The sequence below is a fragment of the Zophobas morio genome, unplaced genomic scaffold (genome assembly GCF_036711695.1).
Source record: "Zophobas morio isolate AGI-343-1 ecotype UQ-CSIRO unplaced genomic scaffold, CSIRO_AGI_Zmor_V1 ptg000023l, whole genome shotgun sequence".
NCBI lineage: Eukaryota > Metazoa > Arthropoda > Insecta > Coleoptera > Tenebrionidae > Zophobas > Zophobas morio.
In genome coordinates, this window is record NW_026972128.1 from 6531699 (window position 1) to 6551414 (window position 19716).

Here is a 19716-nt window from a genome sequence, read left to right on the forward strand (position 1 = left end):
TGCCAACCCGGCTTCTTGTTAAGGAAGCCTGTAAAATTATAATAGAGATCTTACAGTTTTTGCCGTTCCTTCGAGATGCATCCAATACGCGCTGAGTTATGTTACGTGTGTAAATTTATCGGCGGTGTGCCTTTTTATACCGACATGATATTTATGCAACCGTGGCGTACTAAAACAGAATACCAAACGGCTAAAGCTCATCTTTCTACTTCGGTAGTTGATTTTTTCGATAACTGAACTTCATCCATTATTGATAACAATCGAAATTTCAAAAGGAATTTATCAGTTCAGAAAGTTGACGGTCCGAAATACTAACATAATCAACAGGATGAAACGACAAATGCCCATACAAAAACTGCAAGTAATCACAATCATTATTGTTCATATTCTGAAGTCTCACTACAAACTTCGAAAGTCGCTATTTTATTTACAATTGTAGATCACTATCTATCTGGCAAATTTTTAATCTGTGTTACCGTGTTAAATGGCTTTGGTATTTTGATGATAATAATTATCATCAGGGCGTGGACATTGCAGAGTACCTAATCCATAGAAAGCCTGCAAACTTCAAGGCCGGGGGTTTACGTTGACAATTACCTACTGTTCTGAAAATTTTTGCCTTGCAGATGTTTACAAACCACCAAAACACTAAATAAGCGTGGAACCACCTAGAACACACCTAGGTTTTTTATTTTTATTGAGAAAAAACTGAAGTCATATCATAATTCATAACATTTGTGCAGTCGACCTGGTAAATAGTGCGCATGAACTCGCTTAATTCCGTTGAGTAATGTGCTGGCGTCCGCGATCTGATCGTTATATCGTTAAGATTCCTGATGGGAATTCAGCAAAAAAAACCGATTTATTTTATCTATTATTTAATTTCCTTAAGGTTTTGGAAACACAGTTACAATACGTCCAGTGTATGAAAATAAAAAATTTATCCCCTACAAAAAGGACATGACGTCATTTCAAGAACTGATTTGTAAATCACATTTCAATTAGGGAAATGTCCTTCGGTACCGCTTTTTGTTACATGTTTTTTCATTCACTTGTTATTAATCAAGAGTAGTTGATACTTGTAAGGAGAATTTTGAAAATTTCGCTAGATACTGGCTTGTTAGATTTACAATTCTAGCCAATAAAATAAATTAAAGCTCGTGAAATTTCAAAGTTTTGTTTCACCAGTTAAACCAAAAAAGAATGTCCCTTAAAAAATTAGTTTTTTACTAATACCGGGTGACTACTAATGATTGAAGCAAATTTTTGTGTTGGCATTTTGAATTATTAGCATCCATGCTAGTGAGTTCACAGTTGTCAATTTTGACATGTAATAAACGTGTTGATTGGTTGACACGATGGCAGCTGTCCTAAATATCATTTTGACAATTAGGTGTTCCATCATAGATTTTAAATAGGTTACCAACCTGACAAAAAAAAATCGCAAACATTAATAGTCACTTGGTATTTAAGTATTAGGTTCTATAAAATAATTTCACTAATTAATTGCACGTAATTACCTATGATTTACCTGTGTGACGCATTTTCAAAAAAGGGAAATTTAGTAAATAAACAATATCCTGGGGTGGATGGAACCTCTTGAACCCGCGTGGAAAAAATTTACACTGGTGCTTGAAAAGCCGGAATTTTAATTCATTTAAAAGTACCTGTATAAAATCGGCAACACTTTGTATTCTATTTCTGAAGTAGTTTGAAAGGATCTTGGGAACCCCTTATGTTTTGTTTTTGAAGTAGTTTAAAAAAATCTTAGGGATCCCTTGGGTTCTGTTTCTGAACGAGATTGAAAGAATCTCGGGAACCACATGTGTTTTGTTTTTTAATTAGTTTGAAAAAATTTCGGATATCCCTTTTTTATTTTTAAAGTAATTTGAATTAATCTCGGGAAACCATTGTCTGGTTTTTTGATAGTTTGAAAGAATCTAGGAGATTCCTTGTGTCTGGTTTTTGAAATAAGTAGTTTGAAATAATTTCGGGGATTCCTTGTCTTATTTTTAAAGTACATAATTGAAAAGAATATCGGGAACCCCTTATGTTTTAGTTTTTGAACTAGTTTGAAAGAATATCAGGGACTCCTTTTGTTTTTGAAATAGTTTGAAAATTATTTCCTCGGGGATTCCTTGCCTTGTTTTGGTTTGGGAGTACATAATTTGAAAGAATCTCGGGAACCAATTGTGTTTTCTTTTGAAGTAGTTTGAAAGAATTTCGGGAATTCCTTGTGTCCGATTTTTGAAATATTTTGAAAAAATCAAACGAATCCCTTGTGATTTATTTTTGAACTACTTAGTTTGAAATAATCTTGGGGATTCCTTGTCTTGTTTGAAAAAATCTCGGGAACCACATGTGTTTTGCTTTTGAAGTAGTTTGAAAGAATTTCGGGGATTCCTTATTGTATCTGATTATATTATTGAAGTATATTGAAAGAATCTCAGGGACTCTTTGTGTTTTGTTTTTGAACTAGTTTGAAACAATCTCGGAGACCCATGGTCTTCTTTTTGAAGTACATAATTTGAAAGAATCTCGGGAACGAATTGTGTTTTCTTTTGAAGTAGTTTGAAAGAATTTCGGGAATTCCTTGTGTCCGATTTTTGAAATATTTTGAAAAAATCAAACGAATCCCTTGTGTTTTGTTTTTGAACTAGTTTGAAAGAATCTTGGGGATTCCTTGTCTTGTTTTTGAAGTACATAATTTGAAAAAATCTCGGGAACCACATGTGTTTTGCTTTTGAAGTAGTTTGAAAGAATTTCGGGGATTCCTTATTGTGTCTGATTTTTGAAGTATTTTGAAAGAATCTCAGGGACTCTTTCTGTTTTGTTTTTAAACTAGTTCGAACGGATCTCGGGGACTCCTTGTCTTGTTTTTGAAGTTCATAATTTGAAAGAATCGTGGGAACCACTTGTGTTTTGCTTTTGAAGTAGTTTGAAAGAATCCCGGAGATCCATGGTCTTGTTTTTGAAGTACATAATTTGAAAGAATCTCGGGAACCACTTGTGTTTTGTTTTTGAAGTAGTTTGCAAGAATCTCGGGGATTCCTTGTGTCTGATTTTTAAAGTAGTTTGAAAGAATCTCAGGGACCCCTTGTGTTTTGTTTTTGAACTATAGTTTTAAAGAATCGCGCGGATTCCTTGTCTTGTTTTTGAAGTACATAATTTGAATCTCGGGAACCACTTGTGTTTTATTTTTGAAGTAGTTTGAAAGAATTTCGGGGATTCCTGTTCTTGTTTTTGAAGTAGGTACATAATTTGAAAAAATTTCGGGAAAAACTTGTGTTTTGTTTTTAAGTATGTAGTTTAAAAGAAACTTCTTTCAAACTACATTCTTTCGGGTATCCCTTATTGTCCTGTTTTTAAAGTAATTTGAAAGAATCTCGGGGATTCCTTGTCTTGTTTTTGAAGTAGTTTGAAAAAATTTCGGGTATCTCTTTCTTGTTTTGGAAGTACATAATTTGAATAAATCTTTGGAAACAATTATGTTTCGTTTTTAAGTAAGTAGTGAAAGAATCTTAGGGACTCCTTGTGTCCGGTGTTTGAAGAAAAGAATCTCGGAGATTCTTTGTCTTATTTTTACGTAGGTACATATTTTAGAAGAATTTCCGATATCTCTTTCTTGTTTTGGAAGTAATTTGACTGGATCTCAAGTGCTTACACATTTTGTTTTATTTTTGAAGTAGTTTGAAAGAATTTCGGGAACCCCTTGTTTTGTTTTTGAAGTAGTTCGAAAGAATTTCCAGCCTCTGCGTGTCTTGGTTTTGAAATAATTTGAAAGAATCTTGGAATCCAGTGATCAAAAGGGCGAATGAGACGTGGTGAACCAGCGCGAGAAAAATTTAGACCGGTGCTTCAAAAGCCGACATTTTACTTCATTTAAAAGTATATAAGAATCCAGCTGGCGCCATCTGCCCCTGATAATATCCTTTCTACATACATATTTTAATAATCAGTTTTATTAAATTTCATAAAAAAAAAATTATTCAGGATCCATAAACCACGGGTACAGGTGTTATATTATTCCTTAAAATTTAGATAACCTTAACTACGCAATATAATCAGCGGACGTCATTAAATTGTTGGTGGGGATGATTATACAAATTTTGGTTAGCTTTTTACTGATTTCTACCATCTACACGATACTCCGAAAATGCATATAAAATCTATTAATTTTTATTTTAAAGTACTAACATTAACACGAGTTAAATAAAAAACGTCCATATTCATACCTACACTGTAAAAATTCCCACATTTATGTTTATCGCACGGTACGGCTCCCTTAATAATAGTCTCCTTGGGAATGATTTAATGCGCATCCAAATCACCAGAACGTTGTAGTTAGTTATTTCACGATGCCCGATCTTAGGACCTACCTGCCCACCATTTAACGGGTTGTGGGTCGACTAATGACGATTGGCCCAACATCGGAGCGAATAGCATAACGCGTCGAGGATGTTTCGTGATCGGAAATAATTATATTCGCAACTAAAATGGATAGCATAGCAAGCACCGAACAGACCCACCCTCACCCAGCTATAATTTCTACCTTCCCAACAGCTTATTGCATACTTGTGATATGCAATTTTTATTTTTTTACCTCTATAATTTAGAGTTTATGATAATAACACACGACGTTAATGCGAAACTTTTTTCTCCACGATGTGAGAGTGTGACTTTAATGTAGCGTAAAAAACGTTAAGTTGGGTTTCTTTGATTTGTGTGAATCTTGCAGGCTTTTATCTTTTGATCTTGTTATACATCTGTTTCATTAAAATTCAATGATTTTAAAAACAACCTACCTGTTAATTAAGTGCAGGTAGATTCACAAGCCTAAGAATCCCAATAAAAACAAGGGGACATTAACATCATCTAATAGTGTGCATAACATTCACACAATTAATTATAATAGATTATAGTATCTAAAAATGCAAATTAAATGAGTTAAACACATACTTAAAAATCACTTTATTGTCAATGCTTTTTTAAAAAAGTTAAATATATTGGTGCTTTCTTCTCTACATAAACTAAGAGCGTCTTTGTATTGATCAATACTAAATGAACCTTCGGTGTGGGATGCTAAAATGGTCTTTTCTACACTGTCAAAAACAAACATGAAGGAACCTTTTATTTCTCTTTCATCAGCAGGTGGAATAAGAACAATGGAATCAGACCTGTCTAGAAAACACGTTACAGCCGCATACATACATTTCATGTCAATTCCTGAATTTAATAATGCTAGACAGGTGGCATTTAAAGCACATGAAATTAACTAAAAAAAACAAGATTAATATTCTCATTAAATCAACCACCATGTGCAAACCTGTCCATTATTTTGCATTTCTTGTACAACAACAACTACAGCAGTTCGAGGGAAAAGGGCTACAGCAATGACTGCCTCACACACATTTCTAATCATCGATTCATTTAACCTATCTTTCACTCCTAAAAAATATCAAATAAAAAGGTAAGTAGTTTTAAAGGCAAATAGCTTTTATTAATCTATACCAACCAGGTAATCCCGATTTTGGTCTAAAATATGCTTCTACACAAGCTTTTTCAACCAAAGTTTTATTAATTTTGCTTTCGACTGGTCCATAGATTCCTGCGACAACTGTCGTCTCACCTGAAAGGTAAACGCTGTATTTTTATACCTGTTTCGAAACCAATGTCTTACCTTCTGAAAACAAGACTGAACCATCTGGACGAGTTAAAACACCTAATTCACACCGCAATTTTACTTCGTCCATTTTTGAAAAAGTGAGGTTAAACAATGTCACCAACTTGAACGCTTCAACAAATAAAATCTCTAGTTTTGGGGCGCGGTTTACGAAACCAGGAATCGTACAAATCACAAACGTTTAAATAAAATATTTATTTTAAATGCAAAATGTCACACATCAGTTCCCACAACAACAGATTAACATGGATTGGAGGTCCTCAAAACACTCAACACCATAAAAAATATTGTATTTCGTTAAATAAATCCAGACTGGTGCTCACATGTATTAGTCCAGCATGCATGTTAATAAAATCATTCTGAAACCGTTTTTTCGGGGCTTGCATTGCCAATTAAGTGAAACGATAACCACCATGAAAGCACAGGTTGGACCGCTGCTACAAACAACAAGAAATACAATCTCCTTTTATTTCCTGAAGTTGGAACAGCATCCCCATAGTAACTTGGTTGAGTATTGACCTCAACTAAAACTTGAGCTTTCAGGGTTCTAACCAAGAAAAATGCTAGCGCTAAATTCACATATATCAAACAGCTGTAGTAGGCTGTTCGTGCTCCTACAAGACTTACTAAAATACTAACAATAATTCCGACAAATTTATAACCACTGAAAGCTAACAAATCAAAAGTTCGTAGTGTGGTCTTGATGTTAGCTATATAAAGAGTGCAGCTGTATAAAGCTAATTCCACCACAAACCAAGCTAAAGCAGATGAAGCAATAATTCCAATTTGTTCAGGGGTGAATTTCTGCTGCATCCCCAAAACCATCCCTGCTACTAGAACATAAGTTGCATAAGCCATTGTTGGAATATATAAATCAGGAGCGTTGATCTCAAATCGAGGCTGCACAGGGCCATCTTGCTCATATTTGACAGACCAATCCTAAAATACACATTAGCACTACAAGAAAAATGTGTATTGAATGTCTACCTTGTGCGTAAATGGGAAGAACAAGAGCATTAATTTAGACAATACGTATTTTGTATCAACAGCAAAATAATATTTTAGGCTATTAACTGGAACAAATTTTTCAACTTCTTGTTTTAGCATTGATTTTCCTGTGTTTGCAAGCTGCAAAACAATGATGAAAAAATGAACCCTCTACCATTTATTCAAACCTGTTGCCCATATTGCAAAGCCATATCTTGAACAATTGGCTGTCCAAATACAGTACCAAACTGTGCATTTGGTGTAGGTGGTACATTGGAATAAGGTCCAGGCTGATTAAATCCATATACCGGAGGATTACCTTGCGGCACGCCATAATTTTGATTAGGTGTTGTAAACTGTTGGTTAGCAAAATCTGAAAGAAAGCTTGAGAACAAAGTCAAGTATTTGCGTCACACTACTTTGTTGATATGCACTTGGGGCTGGACTTTCGGAACCCAAATTCGGATATATGTTACTTTGTACTCCCTGCGCTGGATCATACGGTGTGTATCCCATAGAATTTACATCGCTAACTCGTTTTACTTTCCGCCCGAGTGCTAAAAAATCAGCAAAATGACAAAGTGAGGTTATGTAAGGCACCAATTTTTTAAATTGACGCCAAATCGCTTACTTGGTCGGCTCCCGGTGTTTGCGTTATAATTCATTATGGCAATTTAGTTGATTTGAAACATTAGAATTCGTAAATTTGTTGGTTTTTAATAAATAAATAGGGACAGACACGTCACTTCGACATCTGTCATTTTATGAGATTTTTATTGGTTGTTGAGCTGTTCTTTGAGCCACCGCCGTCACAGCCTGCTAAACATTTACGTCACATTTAATAATGTATGAAAATATTACTTTATAATTTATGGGTCATATGAAATAATTAATACAAAATGTTTCTTTTTTATTGGTTTTTCCTTATCTAAGTATATACAGTTATTACAGATCTCTGCAGTTAATTCGCTGCGAATCTACGGATAGACTGTAACTATTTTGAGGGCGTGGGCGACGCACTGACGTAATTTTGAATACAGTGTGTCATTTCAGATTTCAAGAAATGAATATAAAACAGACTCTTTTTGCATGAATTAAAAAGATTACAATTGCCTGTGAGACATTTGCTGCAAGTTATAGATCGTGCAATTAAAAATAAAATCAATAATTAGAGTTGGCTGAGAGGCCAGTTATATGGGTGGTACGACTACACGTCTGCCAAATATCTATAAGATTGTATTGACAGCGATTTAGATGAAATGTGGACAGTAGAATCAATCAAAGTCTGACAGGTAACTAGAAAGTTTCAAACCGAAATGCAGATTTTTGTGCTGTTTTGGAGTCGTTCAGTTGAAAAAAAGGCTGTTTTTTAACTCACAAATGACAGATTTTCTGAAGTGGGTGCTTTGTGAGCTTTCTGATGTTATGGAAATTTAATAGATTTTATGTATGTGTTACAAATTTAAAATTTATAGACGATGAGGGAACTACCAGATGAGAAAATAAGGTGTGACGTATGAACCCTATAGATATACGACAACGTAAAGAATTTTACAGAAAAAAATACAAACTTTATTTTCACTAATCAAACCGTTCGCTTTTACTACTTAGAAGTTATATCATCATTGTTCCGCTTTTTAATTTTATAACTCTTTGTTTTCGTAATCTGAAATTTCACATTACATTAATTTAAGGCATAATAATTAAAGATTGCACAATTGATAACAAATGGTGGGTGACAAAAAAAATTCACGAAACTATTTCATGACGAACCCATTTTTCTCTTTGTTAATACAAGTAAGAGTATAATGTTAATTTTCAAAACACAGAAAACACAAAAAAATTGTCGACACATTTCGCCAGTCACGTTGACATTATTTGACGTTTATGTTAATTTCAGCTTACTTAACGAGAAATTTTAAACAAATTTTCAAAAAAGTTCTGCATATAATATTTATTTCAAAATGGTTGTCGACGCATCGAGGACATGATTGTGCAAAGCCACCTTTAGATTTAGTTACAAAAATTAGTCGAAGTTTATTTCCACAGAACTTCCCCCGCTTCTGAAGTCCAATAAATTACAAGGGGACGCCGCACAAGTACGGACATTGTAAAATATATTTAAAGAAGATAACCAACGGGAAAATGGCCTCTCAGCAATAATAACATGCTTAACTGCGAGTGTTTATGTTTATGTATTTAAAGAGAGACACTTTTAGAAACTCAAAGCGGATTCGTACACCACAAGTGTCGGAGTATATTGTTGTATACCATTTAAAAACCGAATGTTTCGAAAATATTGTTCCGTGACCATAAATATGCTATATTTTTGGAATCAGCACGTCGAGATCTGTTTTTCAGAATTTTTTGAGAACCTTTGGACAACTTTTTCAATAGTGAACTGTTTCCAACTTCTTCAAATTTCGACCCATTTTCGACCATTTTTGAAACTTAACTAAATACATTTTATTATAGATTTCGAGTCGCACAAGTTACTTATTTCCGGGCTCGATTCTGTGATAACTCGGACCGTTTTTCCAGAATCACCCATTGAAAAATTGCAATTTTTGAAATATCTAAAAAATTTGATTTTAAAGTCGAATATTTCGAAAATATTGCTCCATGCTACGTTTTTGGAATCAGCATGTCGAGATCTATATTCCAGAATTTTTTGAGGATCTTTGGACAATTTTTTCTAAAGTGAAATTTTCCAACAGCTTCAAATTTCGAGCCATTTTCGACCATTTTCGAAACTTAACTAAATTTTCTTGTTGATTTCGAGCCGTAGAAGTCACTTTCGGGCTCAATTCTTCGATAACTCCAACCATTTTTCCAGAATCGTCCATTGAAAAATTGCAATTTTTTGAATTTTTACAAAATTTGATAATTTTAAAATAGTCTTTGAAATGACGTCATCGAATTATTGGCGGGGATGATTAGCCAAATTTGGTTAGCAGTTTACCATTCTTATAATATACCTACAAAATTTGGCAACAATCGGTCCAGTAGTTCGGAGATTATCTGTTTAATAAAAATCGACACGACAGACTGACAAACCGAAACGGAAGAAATTTTTTTCGTATTCTAGGCCAGGGGTTATAAAACGTTGAGAAAACATGAAACTGGAAAGTGAAAATACAAAAAGTAACTAAAAAAGGAACTAAGATATCAATTTTAACAGTTTGAAGTTATAATTTTAAAGACTGCCTCAGGTACGCTTTCATTTAAAAGTAGCATTGCTTTCATTATAAAAATTTGTAAAATAAGCAAATTCAAAACAACGAAGATTACACCATGGGTTTATGTACACACGTGTTTTTGACAATTGAGATGTCAACAAAGAATTTCATAATTTCAAAATTATTATACTGTACTGCAAATTTTATTTAGAATTTTCACAGCCATCTGCGACGACAACTATTTTGGATTAATAGATGCAATATAGCATTTGCCATAATTAAAAAACCACCAACACTGCATTCTAGCTTGAAAATATAACTCTGACAACACCGTAGCATTAAATTTGAAGTTTGACAAAGATAGTGTTACAGTTGGCTCCAGTAAAAACGGGAACTGTCAAAATTATTATGACAGATTACTGTGTGAATTTTTCTAGTTTAAACAGGACTATTTTGAAATAGATTAGAACAATTATGACATTGCAAAAATTTAGTGTCAAAATTTTGACAAATATATCAGATTTGTCAAATTGACAAGTAAGAGACAAATACATTTTACACTGTACAGGAATTTGATTCCCGTTTCTTCTGGAGCCAACTGCACGATGAACGGGTATTTAAAAACCGGCGTGCGTAAAACTCAACAATTTATTTCTTAATAACTTGAAAGTACACGTCTAATTACACAGCAATTATGTACAAAATAATCCCGGCGCAACTAGGCTGGCTTCTCTCAACATTTGCTGGACTCGACTCGACTGAATAATAATCGTTTCCGAAGGTGGCCTCTATTTAAAGCCGTATTGTATTTTAAAATACATTATTTGGTAAAAAATCTAGCATAATCAAATGTTTATGTTCATATATGTACCTATAGCTGTAGAAAAACTTTCAAAAATTTTCACTCTTCAAACAAAAAAAATAAATAAGTTGCTATTTAAAAACATGTCAATGAGAATATAATTTAAAACAAAAGACAATCAACATACAATTTTTATGTAGCGATGTACAGTTGCAACCCCCCAAAAGTGCACGATTTTTCGTTGTCATGGAATTTTTTGAATTTTTAAATTAATGTACTGTAACCGTATTCGAGATACACTCACATAAATTTTTATGGCACTCAAAAAGCGGTGCTCCTGAAACCGCAACCATAAATTATGAAAAGGGCTTGACAGGTCATTTTATACAGAGCCATATTCGGGTTGAGTTGAAAGTTTTACCTGCTTTCGGCAATGAAATTGTTTACTCAAATTCCCAAAGTACTTTGGGTAGATTTCAATTGGTCTTAATTCAAATAACTGATTTCACGTCTTACTTGTCAGTCGTTAGAGTGACTTATAATCTTATAAGTATTATTTAACTAATACAATTTGTCTATTATTTCACCTTATTTTTTTAACAGAGTACGGCCCTGAAAAATTCTGCGGGAACGTGCCGATATCTGGTCGCATAGGGTGTTAAAAGCAATAAATTGCTGTTGCCATTGTGCAGGGGTTTCACTAATTATCTGTCATAAAGTTTTATGTGGGTGTATCTCGAATGAAATTTGTCTGGCTATTACCAGTGACGTAGCATTTTTGAATAAACAAAATGTCAAATTTGACAAACTTTGTTATTCGAACGCCCATGATTTGCACATATACATATACATTTACAAAAGAGAAAATTATCGTGTACTTTTGGAAGGCGGCAACTGTACATGTTGAAAATATGTATTTAGAAAATCGAATTTAAAAATTTAAATATACATACCTATCAAAATTAAATGCAAAAAATTTTACTATAATGTTTTGTTTTTTCAAGCAGAATGCCTCGTTTTATCATAAAATGGACAAAAAGAGTAAATAAGGAACATGTATATGATTACCAAATGCAAGGCCAGTTGCACATAACGAAAAGGAAATCTTGTATTTTTGCCATTTGGACACTCAAAGGGGTTAAAATTACATACGTTCGATATGACGAAGAATTTTGTAAAAAAATGGTTCTAAAACTCCAAAAAGTTTATTACGGATGCGTTCTTCCGGAACTTGTTGATCCTAGGAGACGTAGGGTATTATCTATTCGAAATCCTGATTATATTTTAAAAGCACACAGAGAAAAAAAATCACTAAAAGTTAAAAAACAACTTTCATTTTAAGTTTAATAAAACTGATTGTTATTTTTTTGTTGTATTAATTCGTCATTATTAATTTTATAAATTTGACATCTTTTTAAATTATCATTCTCTGTTTTTTGGAAAGTTTGGTCGAAATCAGCTTCGAGCAAATTTTTTATAATCTATGTATCTATCTATCTATAAGCCTGTCTGTCCAATTTTGAACGTATGCCTCCCCTTCATTCTTACATACTTTCTTTATTTTTTTATTACTATAAATTATACTCCTATTGCATACTATTTATGTATAGATTATTTGCTCGTTTTGAAAATATTTAATATACTTACTAAATCTGTCAGCTCTAAAATGGTAGTTTTATTGTCTGTTATTCTTCTGGTTTATATTGATCAACATGATGCCTTTCTTAATACAAAAAAAAAAACGTGAAGATTATTTAGATAATCGTAAAATTTACCTGCAAAATAGAAAATAAACATACTCGACCTGCAACAACCAGAGGACGGACGACCGTCCTCAGGTAATTTATTCAGATAAGGAATTAGTACAGTCGCCCATTCAAGTAAAGATTTTCGGTGCTAATAATCCGCACCGACAAAATATTTTACTTTAGCTCTCCAAACGTTCATATAATTGAGTTAATTTTGTGGGGTGATCAGGTGATTGAAACAGTACTTGCGTTTTGGCGTATTTATTTTGATGTTGTCGGTACGGCAGATGTAGGAGAGTCTTAAGAGTTTTTTAAATTGAAATGAAAAAAAAAGGTCGGTAGAAAGCGGTGGAAACTTAAGAGTTCTTGGAAGGTATTCGAAATCTGGGAAAGGGATAAGTATTACTGAGAAGGATGAACAAAAGATAGGTTTTACGACATGCAGGTGGACGCAGAGAAAGTTTCGGGATGATTTTTTTTTGTTAGCAAGTGAGATCAACAAGTGGTGGTTTTTTAATTTTAGCAAAAACTATATAAGGAACACTGACTTATCGTTGTCATCGTTTTTCTATCCCATTTATTACTACCTGTCTTTTTCTTGTGGCTATTTGTAGAGAAAGTATGAGTTTTAGTTTACGTCTTTTGTGATCAAGAATATGAAAAACTAATTTAGAAAACGGCAACGTTTAAGTCGAGACCCAAGGTCTAGGGATCATAATTATAAATAACATTTCAAAATTATTTTCGAGGCAGTAGGCCATGATAGTGCACACCCGTTTTTAGATGCAGTTACAAAAAAGTACTAGATAGATATCAATTTTATCAGTTTTACGCTGCATTTTATTATAAAAATTTGTAAAATAAGCTAATTCAGGACGAGGAAGATTACAGCATAGTGATAACATGAGTTTTTGACAAGATAATTGAATTACCAACAACAAATTTCATAATTCCGAAATTACTATACTTGATGTAGGACTGCCAACTTTATTTAGAATTTTCATAGCCAACTGCGCCTATAACCATTTTGTAATAAATGATAAATATGTGCAGAAACTTTTTGAACATTTGATTGCTTGAGTTAGCATATTTTAAATACATTTTAAATATCGGATATCGTTAAGTTTACGCGTTTACGATATTTTAATAAAAAAAATAAGACGCAATTCGTTTAAATTGCGTCAATAAGGCGCACTGCGCAATTGTAGCACGCATGTCTGTCAAAAAGTTGCAGTCTGTCTCTAACACGACGGTGCGATTTCCTGTTTTACCATGCCGCTGACGTTCCACAGTTGATCTATCGCCCGCCAGAGTAAATTTGTCGTCTCAACTTCCCGTCCTCGTCTAATAATCTGTGTATCTCCGTTGTTTGAGTCATTCGTTGCATCGCAACTGTCACTTTTGCGGTCTTTGTACTCGTTTGACAGTTCATGATGCAGTTGACATAAACCGTGCAAAAAGTAGAGTTCAGTGATGCTCGTGGGTAATGTCGGTCGGTCCGAGAGTGTCTCGGGTGTGATATTTCTCGGTTTGGGGCCTCTGATTTAGCGACTACGCCCCCGAAAAAAATGAGTGAAAAACTGAACAAAACCATGAGCGGGGCGGGTGCCTCCGCTCCCAACAAAATGAGGCTGTATGCCACTTGGGTTGACAGAACCCCCTCGAATTGTATACCCAGGTCAGTAACACACGAGTGTAGTTATTTAACGTTTGTGTCAAGAATTTATTTTTAGGCTTTGTTCACTAACCCTGACCAGACTGGTTGTCTTAAGACCTTTGGGCTCAGATTTAGCCTCGATTTCAATTGCCGTCAAAATGCAATCGAGTAAACGCACATTACGCTCCAATGAGCTGATTCTGCCACAAAGCGGATTGTTAGACACGCCGTTGGAATTAACTTTTTGTCTTCAGTATCCGCATTTTTTGAAGAGAGAAGGAAATAAGCTCCACATTTTGCTACAAAGACGGAAACGGTACAAGAATCGCACAATGTTAGGGTTCAAGACGCTCGCGGAAGGGATCATTCGGATGGATCAGGCAAGTACAAAAAAATATATATTTGTGAAAAATGAACGAAAATCCTGTTAACATTGAAAACTGAAATGCGTCACCGGAACTAAATATACATAACAAAGTACTTATGTTAATGTGACGAATTTACATATATTATCCATTTAAACTTAAATAAAAGATCATCCTAATATATCTACCTGTAACCTTGTATCATATGTTAATAACTTCAAACATAAAAAAAATGAATTCATTAAAGTTCAAACAATTGCTCTCATGACCTCTCACTGACTCATCTACTTCAGTGGTGCTTTTTATGAGAAACATGTGTTGGGAACTATGCTATAGCAGTAAAATCATATTAAAAAAATGTTAACTGCAATAAACAGTTTTATAGAAAGCGTGACCCTGATTTAAATGTATCAAAAACATAATGCTGTTGCGCTAAAACAACAAAAATGGACGCATTATGAGTGTCATAAAGATAAAACTAAAATTTGCATAAAACAATCAATAATCGGGGCGTCATAACGAACCTAACATGTTTTATTTTCGTGAATTAATTACTCAAACTTCAGCGGTGTGTGCATTCGGATTAATAAAAATTCGAAATTTCGTTTCATTAAATATAATTACCCATTGTTTCTTTAACGTTTTCTCGCCGTGTTTACAAGAATATGTACAAGAGTCGTTAAAAACAGTTAAAAGTCGCGCCTATTGTAATACGAACTATTTCCAACTACGCCTCATGCTCTTTATCGACTTTGTAAATGAAGCATCTCGTTCATTCCGTAATGATTTTTTAATGAAGCGTTAATTGAACGCTCATTTGCTCGAATCATATAGGATTTTTTAGTAATGCCAAGTGCTGAAAGCGTGGTCGTTGCAAAGCTCGTATTTAAAACTTTTAAATTACCAATCATAAAATGAACACACGGTTAATCTCCGGAATTATCTCATAAATCCGCAAACAAAACTGGAAAAATTGTCTAAGGAGATTGGGCTCGTATTGATTGAAATATTGGCTAATAAATCATACATTTTGAAGATTAATAAATGCGCGCAAATATTATGCAATCTGCACCCGCGGCGAATGTTTTGATGCAATGAATAACGGATTTGCGAACAATCGATTTGTTTATGTATAATTAAACGGTGTTCGTCCGCCAGTGGAAACGGCGAATGAAGTCATTTGTTCAGTTTTTGCCTAAAAATGTGCTTTTATGATGTTAATAAAAGAATTGTTCGCAAATGTCAAATGGGAAAATATTCCAATTAGTAAAATAATAAAAACGCAATGACGCGTTTTGTTTAAATTTTAGTATTTTTTTAATGCAGATACCGGGACATGGCGTTTAATTTGGTTGATAACATTGTTTTTTTTTATTTCCGGAATTAAGTTGCGTACTTAACTCCTTTTCTTTAACTTCATCGAGGAGACGAGATTTTTTGTTTTAAACTGGAAGTGTTTATAGAAATTTCGGAACGCGGTTTTCACCATTGTTTTCAGCTTACAAAACGCAGGAAACATTGTCGACTTACTGCATCTCACCTCTGCCAAAAAAGTCTACAATGTTTTCCTGCGTGATTCCTAGAGTTTCGTAAGCTGCAAACAGTGGTGAAAACCGCGTTCCGAAATTTACATAAATATGTGAGATATTGATTTTTAAAGGCACGTGATGCACTTCTTAAATATTTCATAACTAGAAGTCATCAGCTCTCCCCCGTTCAAGCAACTTGAGGTCAAAATTTTTTCTATATTGTGTTTGTTTGCATATCCTGTTTATTTTCATTGTTTTTGTATGCACTTTTATGTACTGGTGAAGGTTTAAATACTGACTTATAAAGGCTTCAGGAAACAAATGAATACATTTTCCTTTAATTCTTAGGCAAAATTATTTCGGTTTTCGATAATTTAAGTTTTACTGTGTTATGTTTTACTCTTTTTTTTAATGTTTTACCTGAATTATTTAAGTAAATATTATTTTAAATAGGATTGCGAATTTACCGTCTTGTCAGCCGTATGACATTCTTATTAATAACGTTGGTGAATGTTATGCTTCGTCCTTCAGGGGAAACAATGCTGGAGAATATACTTCGACATTTTGACGCATATGGTATTTGGAATGTTCCTATAAGGATAAGATTTTCGAAAATTAATTTGATAATGTTAATGGATTCTGGGAAAATTGTTGGGAGTAAGGCCGAAAATAACTTCTAGAAGTCGATATCAATAAGAAAATGTATTTTGGTAATTTTCGAAAAATGCTGGAAAAAGTCAAAAAAATTCATACCTACTGAAAAAAAAAATAGATTTTTTAAAAGTTGCCTAAAGAAATCATAAGAAAAAATAGTGTTAATGGTTCCAGACCAAGATTTTCGAAAAATTCGGTGTAAAAATGAAATTTTTCTTGAAATTTGTTATTTTTCATTTTCTCGATTCTGGAAAAATTGTTGGAATTTTCGAAGAAATAGAGCCACAAATAACTTCTACAAGTGTAAATCTACTAAAAATCTCTTAGAAGAATGCTTGAAAAATAGTCAAAAATATATTATTGAAAAATTCGGATTTTTGAAAAGTTGCTTAAAAATTCACAAAAAATTCTGAGATATAGATCTCGACGATCTGACTTGAAAAACATAAAGTGTTAATGACCCGGAATCGAGATTTTCGAAAAATCGGAGGAGGGTTTTGGAATATAGATCTCGATGTGTTGATTCGAGAAACATGGTGTTAATGTCCCATACCAAGATTTTGGAAAAAAATTGGTTTGATAATGAAATTTTAAAATATCCCCAAAATTGTCGTTTTTCATTTTATGGATTCTGCAAAAATTGTTAGAAATGAAGTCGAAAATAACTTCAGCAACTCGAAATTTACAAAAAAATGTCTTGAGGTAATTTTCGAAAAATGTTCGAGAAAGTAAAAAAATGTAGATATCATCGATCTGTTTCGAAATATTAACGGTTCCAAAATTTTCGAACAACTTGGTGTACAAAAATGAAAGTTTTTTCTCGAAAATTTGCATTTTTCGTTTTATTGATTCTGGAAAAATTGCTGGATTTTTGAAGAAATTAAACCATGTGTCCTGGATCAAGATCTTCGAAAAAACCGGTTTGATAATTTTAAAATTTCTGGGAAATTGTCATTTTTCATTTAATCGATTCTGGAAAAATTGTTGGAAATGAAGGCGCAAATAACTACATGCTACATGTCAAAATATACATGAAAATGTATTGAGTTAAATTTCGAAGAATGCTTGAAAAAGTAAAAAGATCCATATTGAAAAATTGATATTTTTGAAGAGTTGCCTAAAATCATCAAAAAATTTAGATCTCGACGAGCTGTTTTGAAAAACAGTGTTAATGAGAGATCTTCGAAAAATTTGCTGTACAAAAATGAACGTTTTTTTTTCCTAGAAATTGTTTTTTATTTTATCAACTCCGAAAAAATTGGTGGTATTTTCGAAGAAATGAAGCCAAAAATGACTTGTACAAGTCGAGGTGTACAAGAAAATGTCATTATATACGGACTCTCCGGAATGTCTCAAACACCCATAACGGTTATTATCAAGGAATGTCGATAAATACGAAAAAATAATTTAAAAATTCTTTTCAATGTAGATAACAAGAAAATTATATTTTCATAAAAGTAAATTTGGCAACGTTGAACATACGTATTGCATGAAAAACTTTTCGCTTTTGAACAAGAAAATGTATTTAGTTAAATTTTCGAAAAGTGCTAAAAATTCATATTGAAAAGTTGAGATTATTGAAAACTTTTGGGAGATATAGACTGTCCGGAATGACGCAAACACCCTTAACGGTACATTGTTAAAGAATGTCGATAAGGGCGAAAAAAATTAAATTCTTTTCGATGCAGTCATAAGTTTATAAAAGTAAATTTGGCAACGCCGAACTTACATAATGCATGAAAACCTTTTAATTTTTTAAGACGATAACAATAGCAACGCCTACAACATTACCATGGATAACAGAAATGTGAACTAAACGTTTCATTATTAGTTATTGCGATAACTGAACCGTTTTTTCATTGTTAAACGTAGCAAAAAACTCAAATGTAAGATCACATATCTCCACCAAAAATAGGAAAAGTAATTTTTTCAATATTTTTATCGTACTCTTAAGGGTGTTCGCGCCAATCCGGATGGCCTGTTCAAGTTGAAAAGAAAATAAAACTTAGAGTTTTGAAATGCGAACAAAATTCTGTCCTTTTTTTAAACGCTAAACAAGTTAGTGTTCCTTGAAAGTAGATTCTCGCTTCCCGCTGTGTTTTTTGCCAAAAAAATTAGCAATTTAAAAACTTACGAGCGCATATGTGTAACTAGTTCTTGACCTGCTAAGAAGAACGTGAAATGTGGTGAATGAATGAGCGTTTTACGTTTTTTGGTATCTTTTAATGTCACAGATAAAATCTTTATGACCCTGTACAGGTAAACTGTAAAAATATCGTAACCTGAGATTCTTGTGTCGAGTAAAAATTGTGTTATAATATATTTAGTTTCCCGAAACATTTAAAAATGTTTTTTTAAATAACTGTTATATGTGAAGAAGTTTTTAAATGAAAATGTAAATATTTATAATGGAAACCATAAGCATTTGACAATCAATTATTTCTTTGAATATGAAACAATCAAGCTTTTAGATTTATTTATAGAAATATGAGTTATTTAGTGCCAACTGCGTGCATGGTGTATTTTGTTTGGAAAAATTTCGTAAATATCGTTTGGATGAAAATTAGTAAGTCTATAATCATTTGGAAGTGGCGCAAATAATGAGGACCTCAGACTGGGGTCTTGTCGGTCTCCTGGTGGTAGGTAATTATTTTAGAAGTGTGTTTCATAATTTAAGTACTTGTACTTATGTTCAGTTACAATATACTACATACTTTTATTATCAATAAATCTGTGGGTTTATTGCGTTTTTATTCAAAATGAACATGTTTCGTCCAGTTTTGTTATTTATAATAGTTACAGTCAGTTAATATAAAATTAGAGCGTGAAATTGTTTACACCGGAATTACATTAACACCCACTATTAATCATTTTAAAGAAGTTTCTTGTTCTACCAATTCATCGCTACGTGAATATTTATGACGTATTACGAGGTGGAAATACGGTTTTGCCTTTAAATGAAACCGGTCTGTACTAATTTTGAATGTGAATAATTGTGAGATTTGTGTGTTGATTATTATTAGAGAATTAGTAGCGTGATATATTTTCCCATTCGTTAAGTTTTATATTACATTTATCCAGGCGCACATATAAACTAGAAATGATAATGATT

At 33.0% G+C, this 19716-nt stretch overlaps 3 protein-coding genes across 3 annotated transcripts in view; 1 reads left to right on the plus strand and 2 right to left on the minus strand.

Annotated features, from left to right (window-relative positions):
* Window positions 1-4956: 4956 nt before the first annotated feature.
* On the minus strand, window positions 4957-5794 carry LOC135134320 (exosome complex component RRP46). Its single transcript, XM_064062961.1, has 4 exons — window positions 5681-5794; window positions 5516-5629; window positions 5327-5448; window positions 4957-5275 (listed from the first exon to the last, which is right to left on the minus strand). The coding sequence occupies exons 1-4, from the start codon at window positions 5751-5753 to the stop codon at window positions 4967-4969; spliced, it is 618 nt and encodes a 205-aa protein (XP_063919031.1). The 5' UTR covers window positions 5754-5794; the 3' UTR covers window positions 4957-4966.
* A 69-nt stretch (window positions 5795-5863) lies between these two features.
* On the minus strand, window positions 5864-7445 carry LOC135134319 (protein YIF1B-like). The gene is made up of 5 exons (XM_064062960.1): window positions 7302-7445; window positions 7090-7227; window positions 6859-7043; window positions 6671-6811; window positions 5864-6622 (listed from the first exon to the last, which is right to left on the minus strand). Exons 1-5 carry the CDS (start codon window positions 7333-7335, stop codon window positions 6038-6040), a joined length of 1083 nt encoding a protein of 360 aa, XP_063919030.1. The 5' UTR covers window positions 7336-7445; the 3' UTR covers window positions 5864-6037.
* Window positions 7446-13774: 6329 nt separating this feature from the next.
* Window positions 13775-19716, plus strand: part of LOC135134705 (phosphofurin acidic cluster sorting protein 1) — a 41785-nt gene continuing 35843 nt past the window's right edge. Inside the window, exons 1-2 of the mRNA XM_064063475.1 lie at window positions 13775-14077; window positions 14133-14436. Coding sequence (XP_063919545.1) covers window positions 13968-14077; window positions 14133-14436 — 414 coding nt within the window. The 5' untranslated portion in view covers window positions 13775-13967. The remainder of the gene's footprint in view (window positions 14078-14132; window positions 14437-19716) is intronic.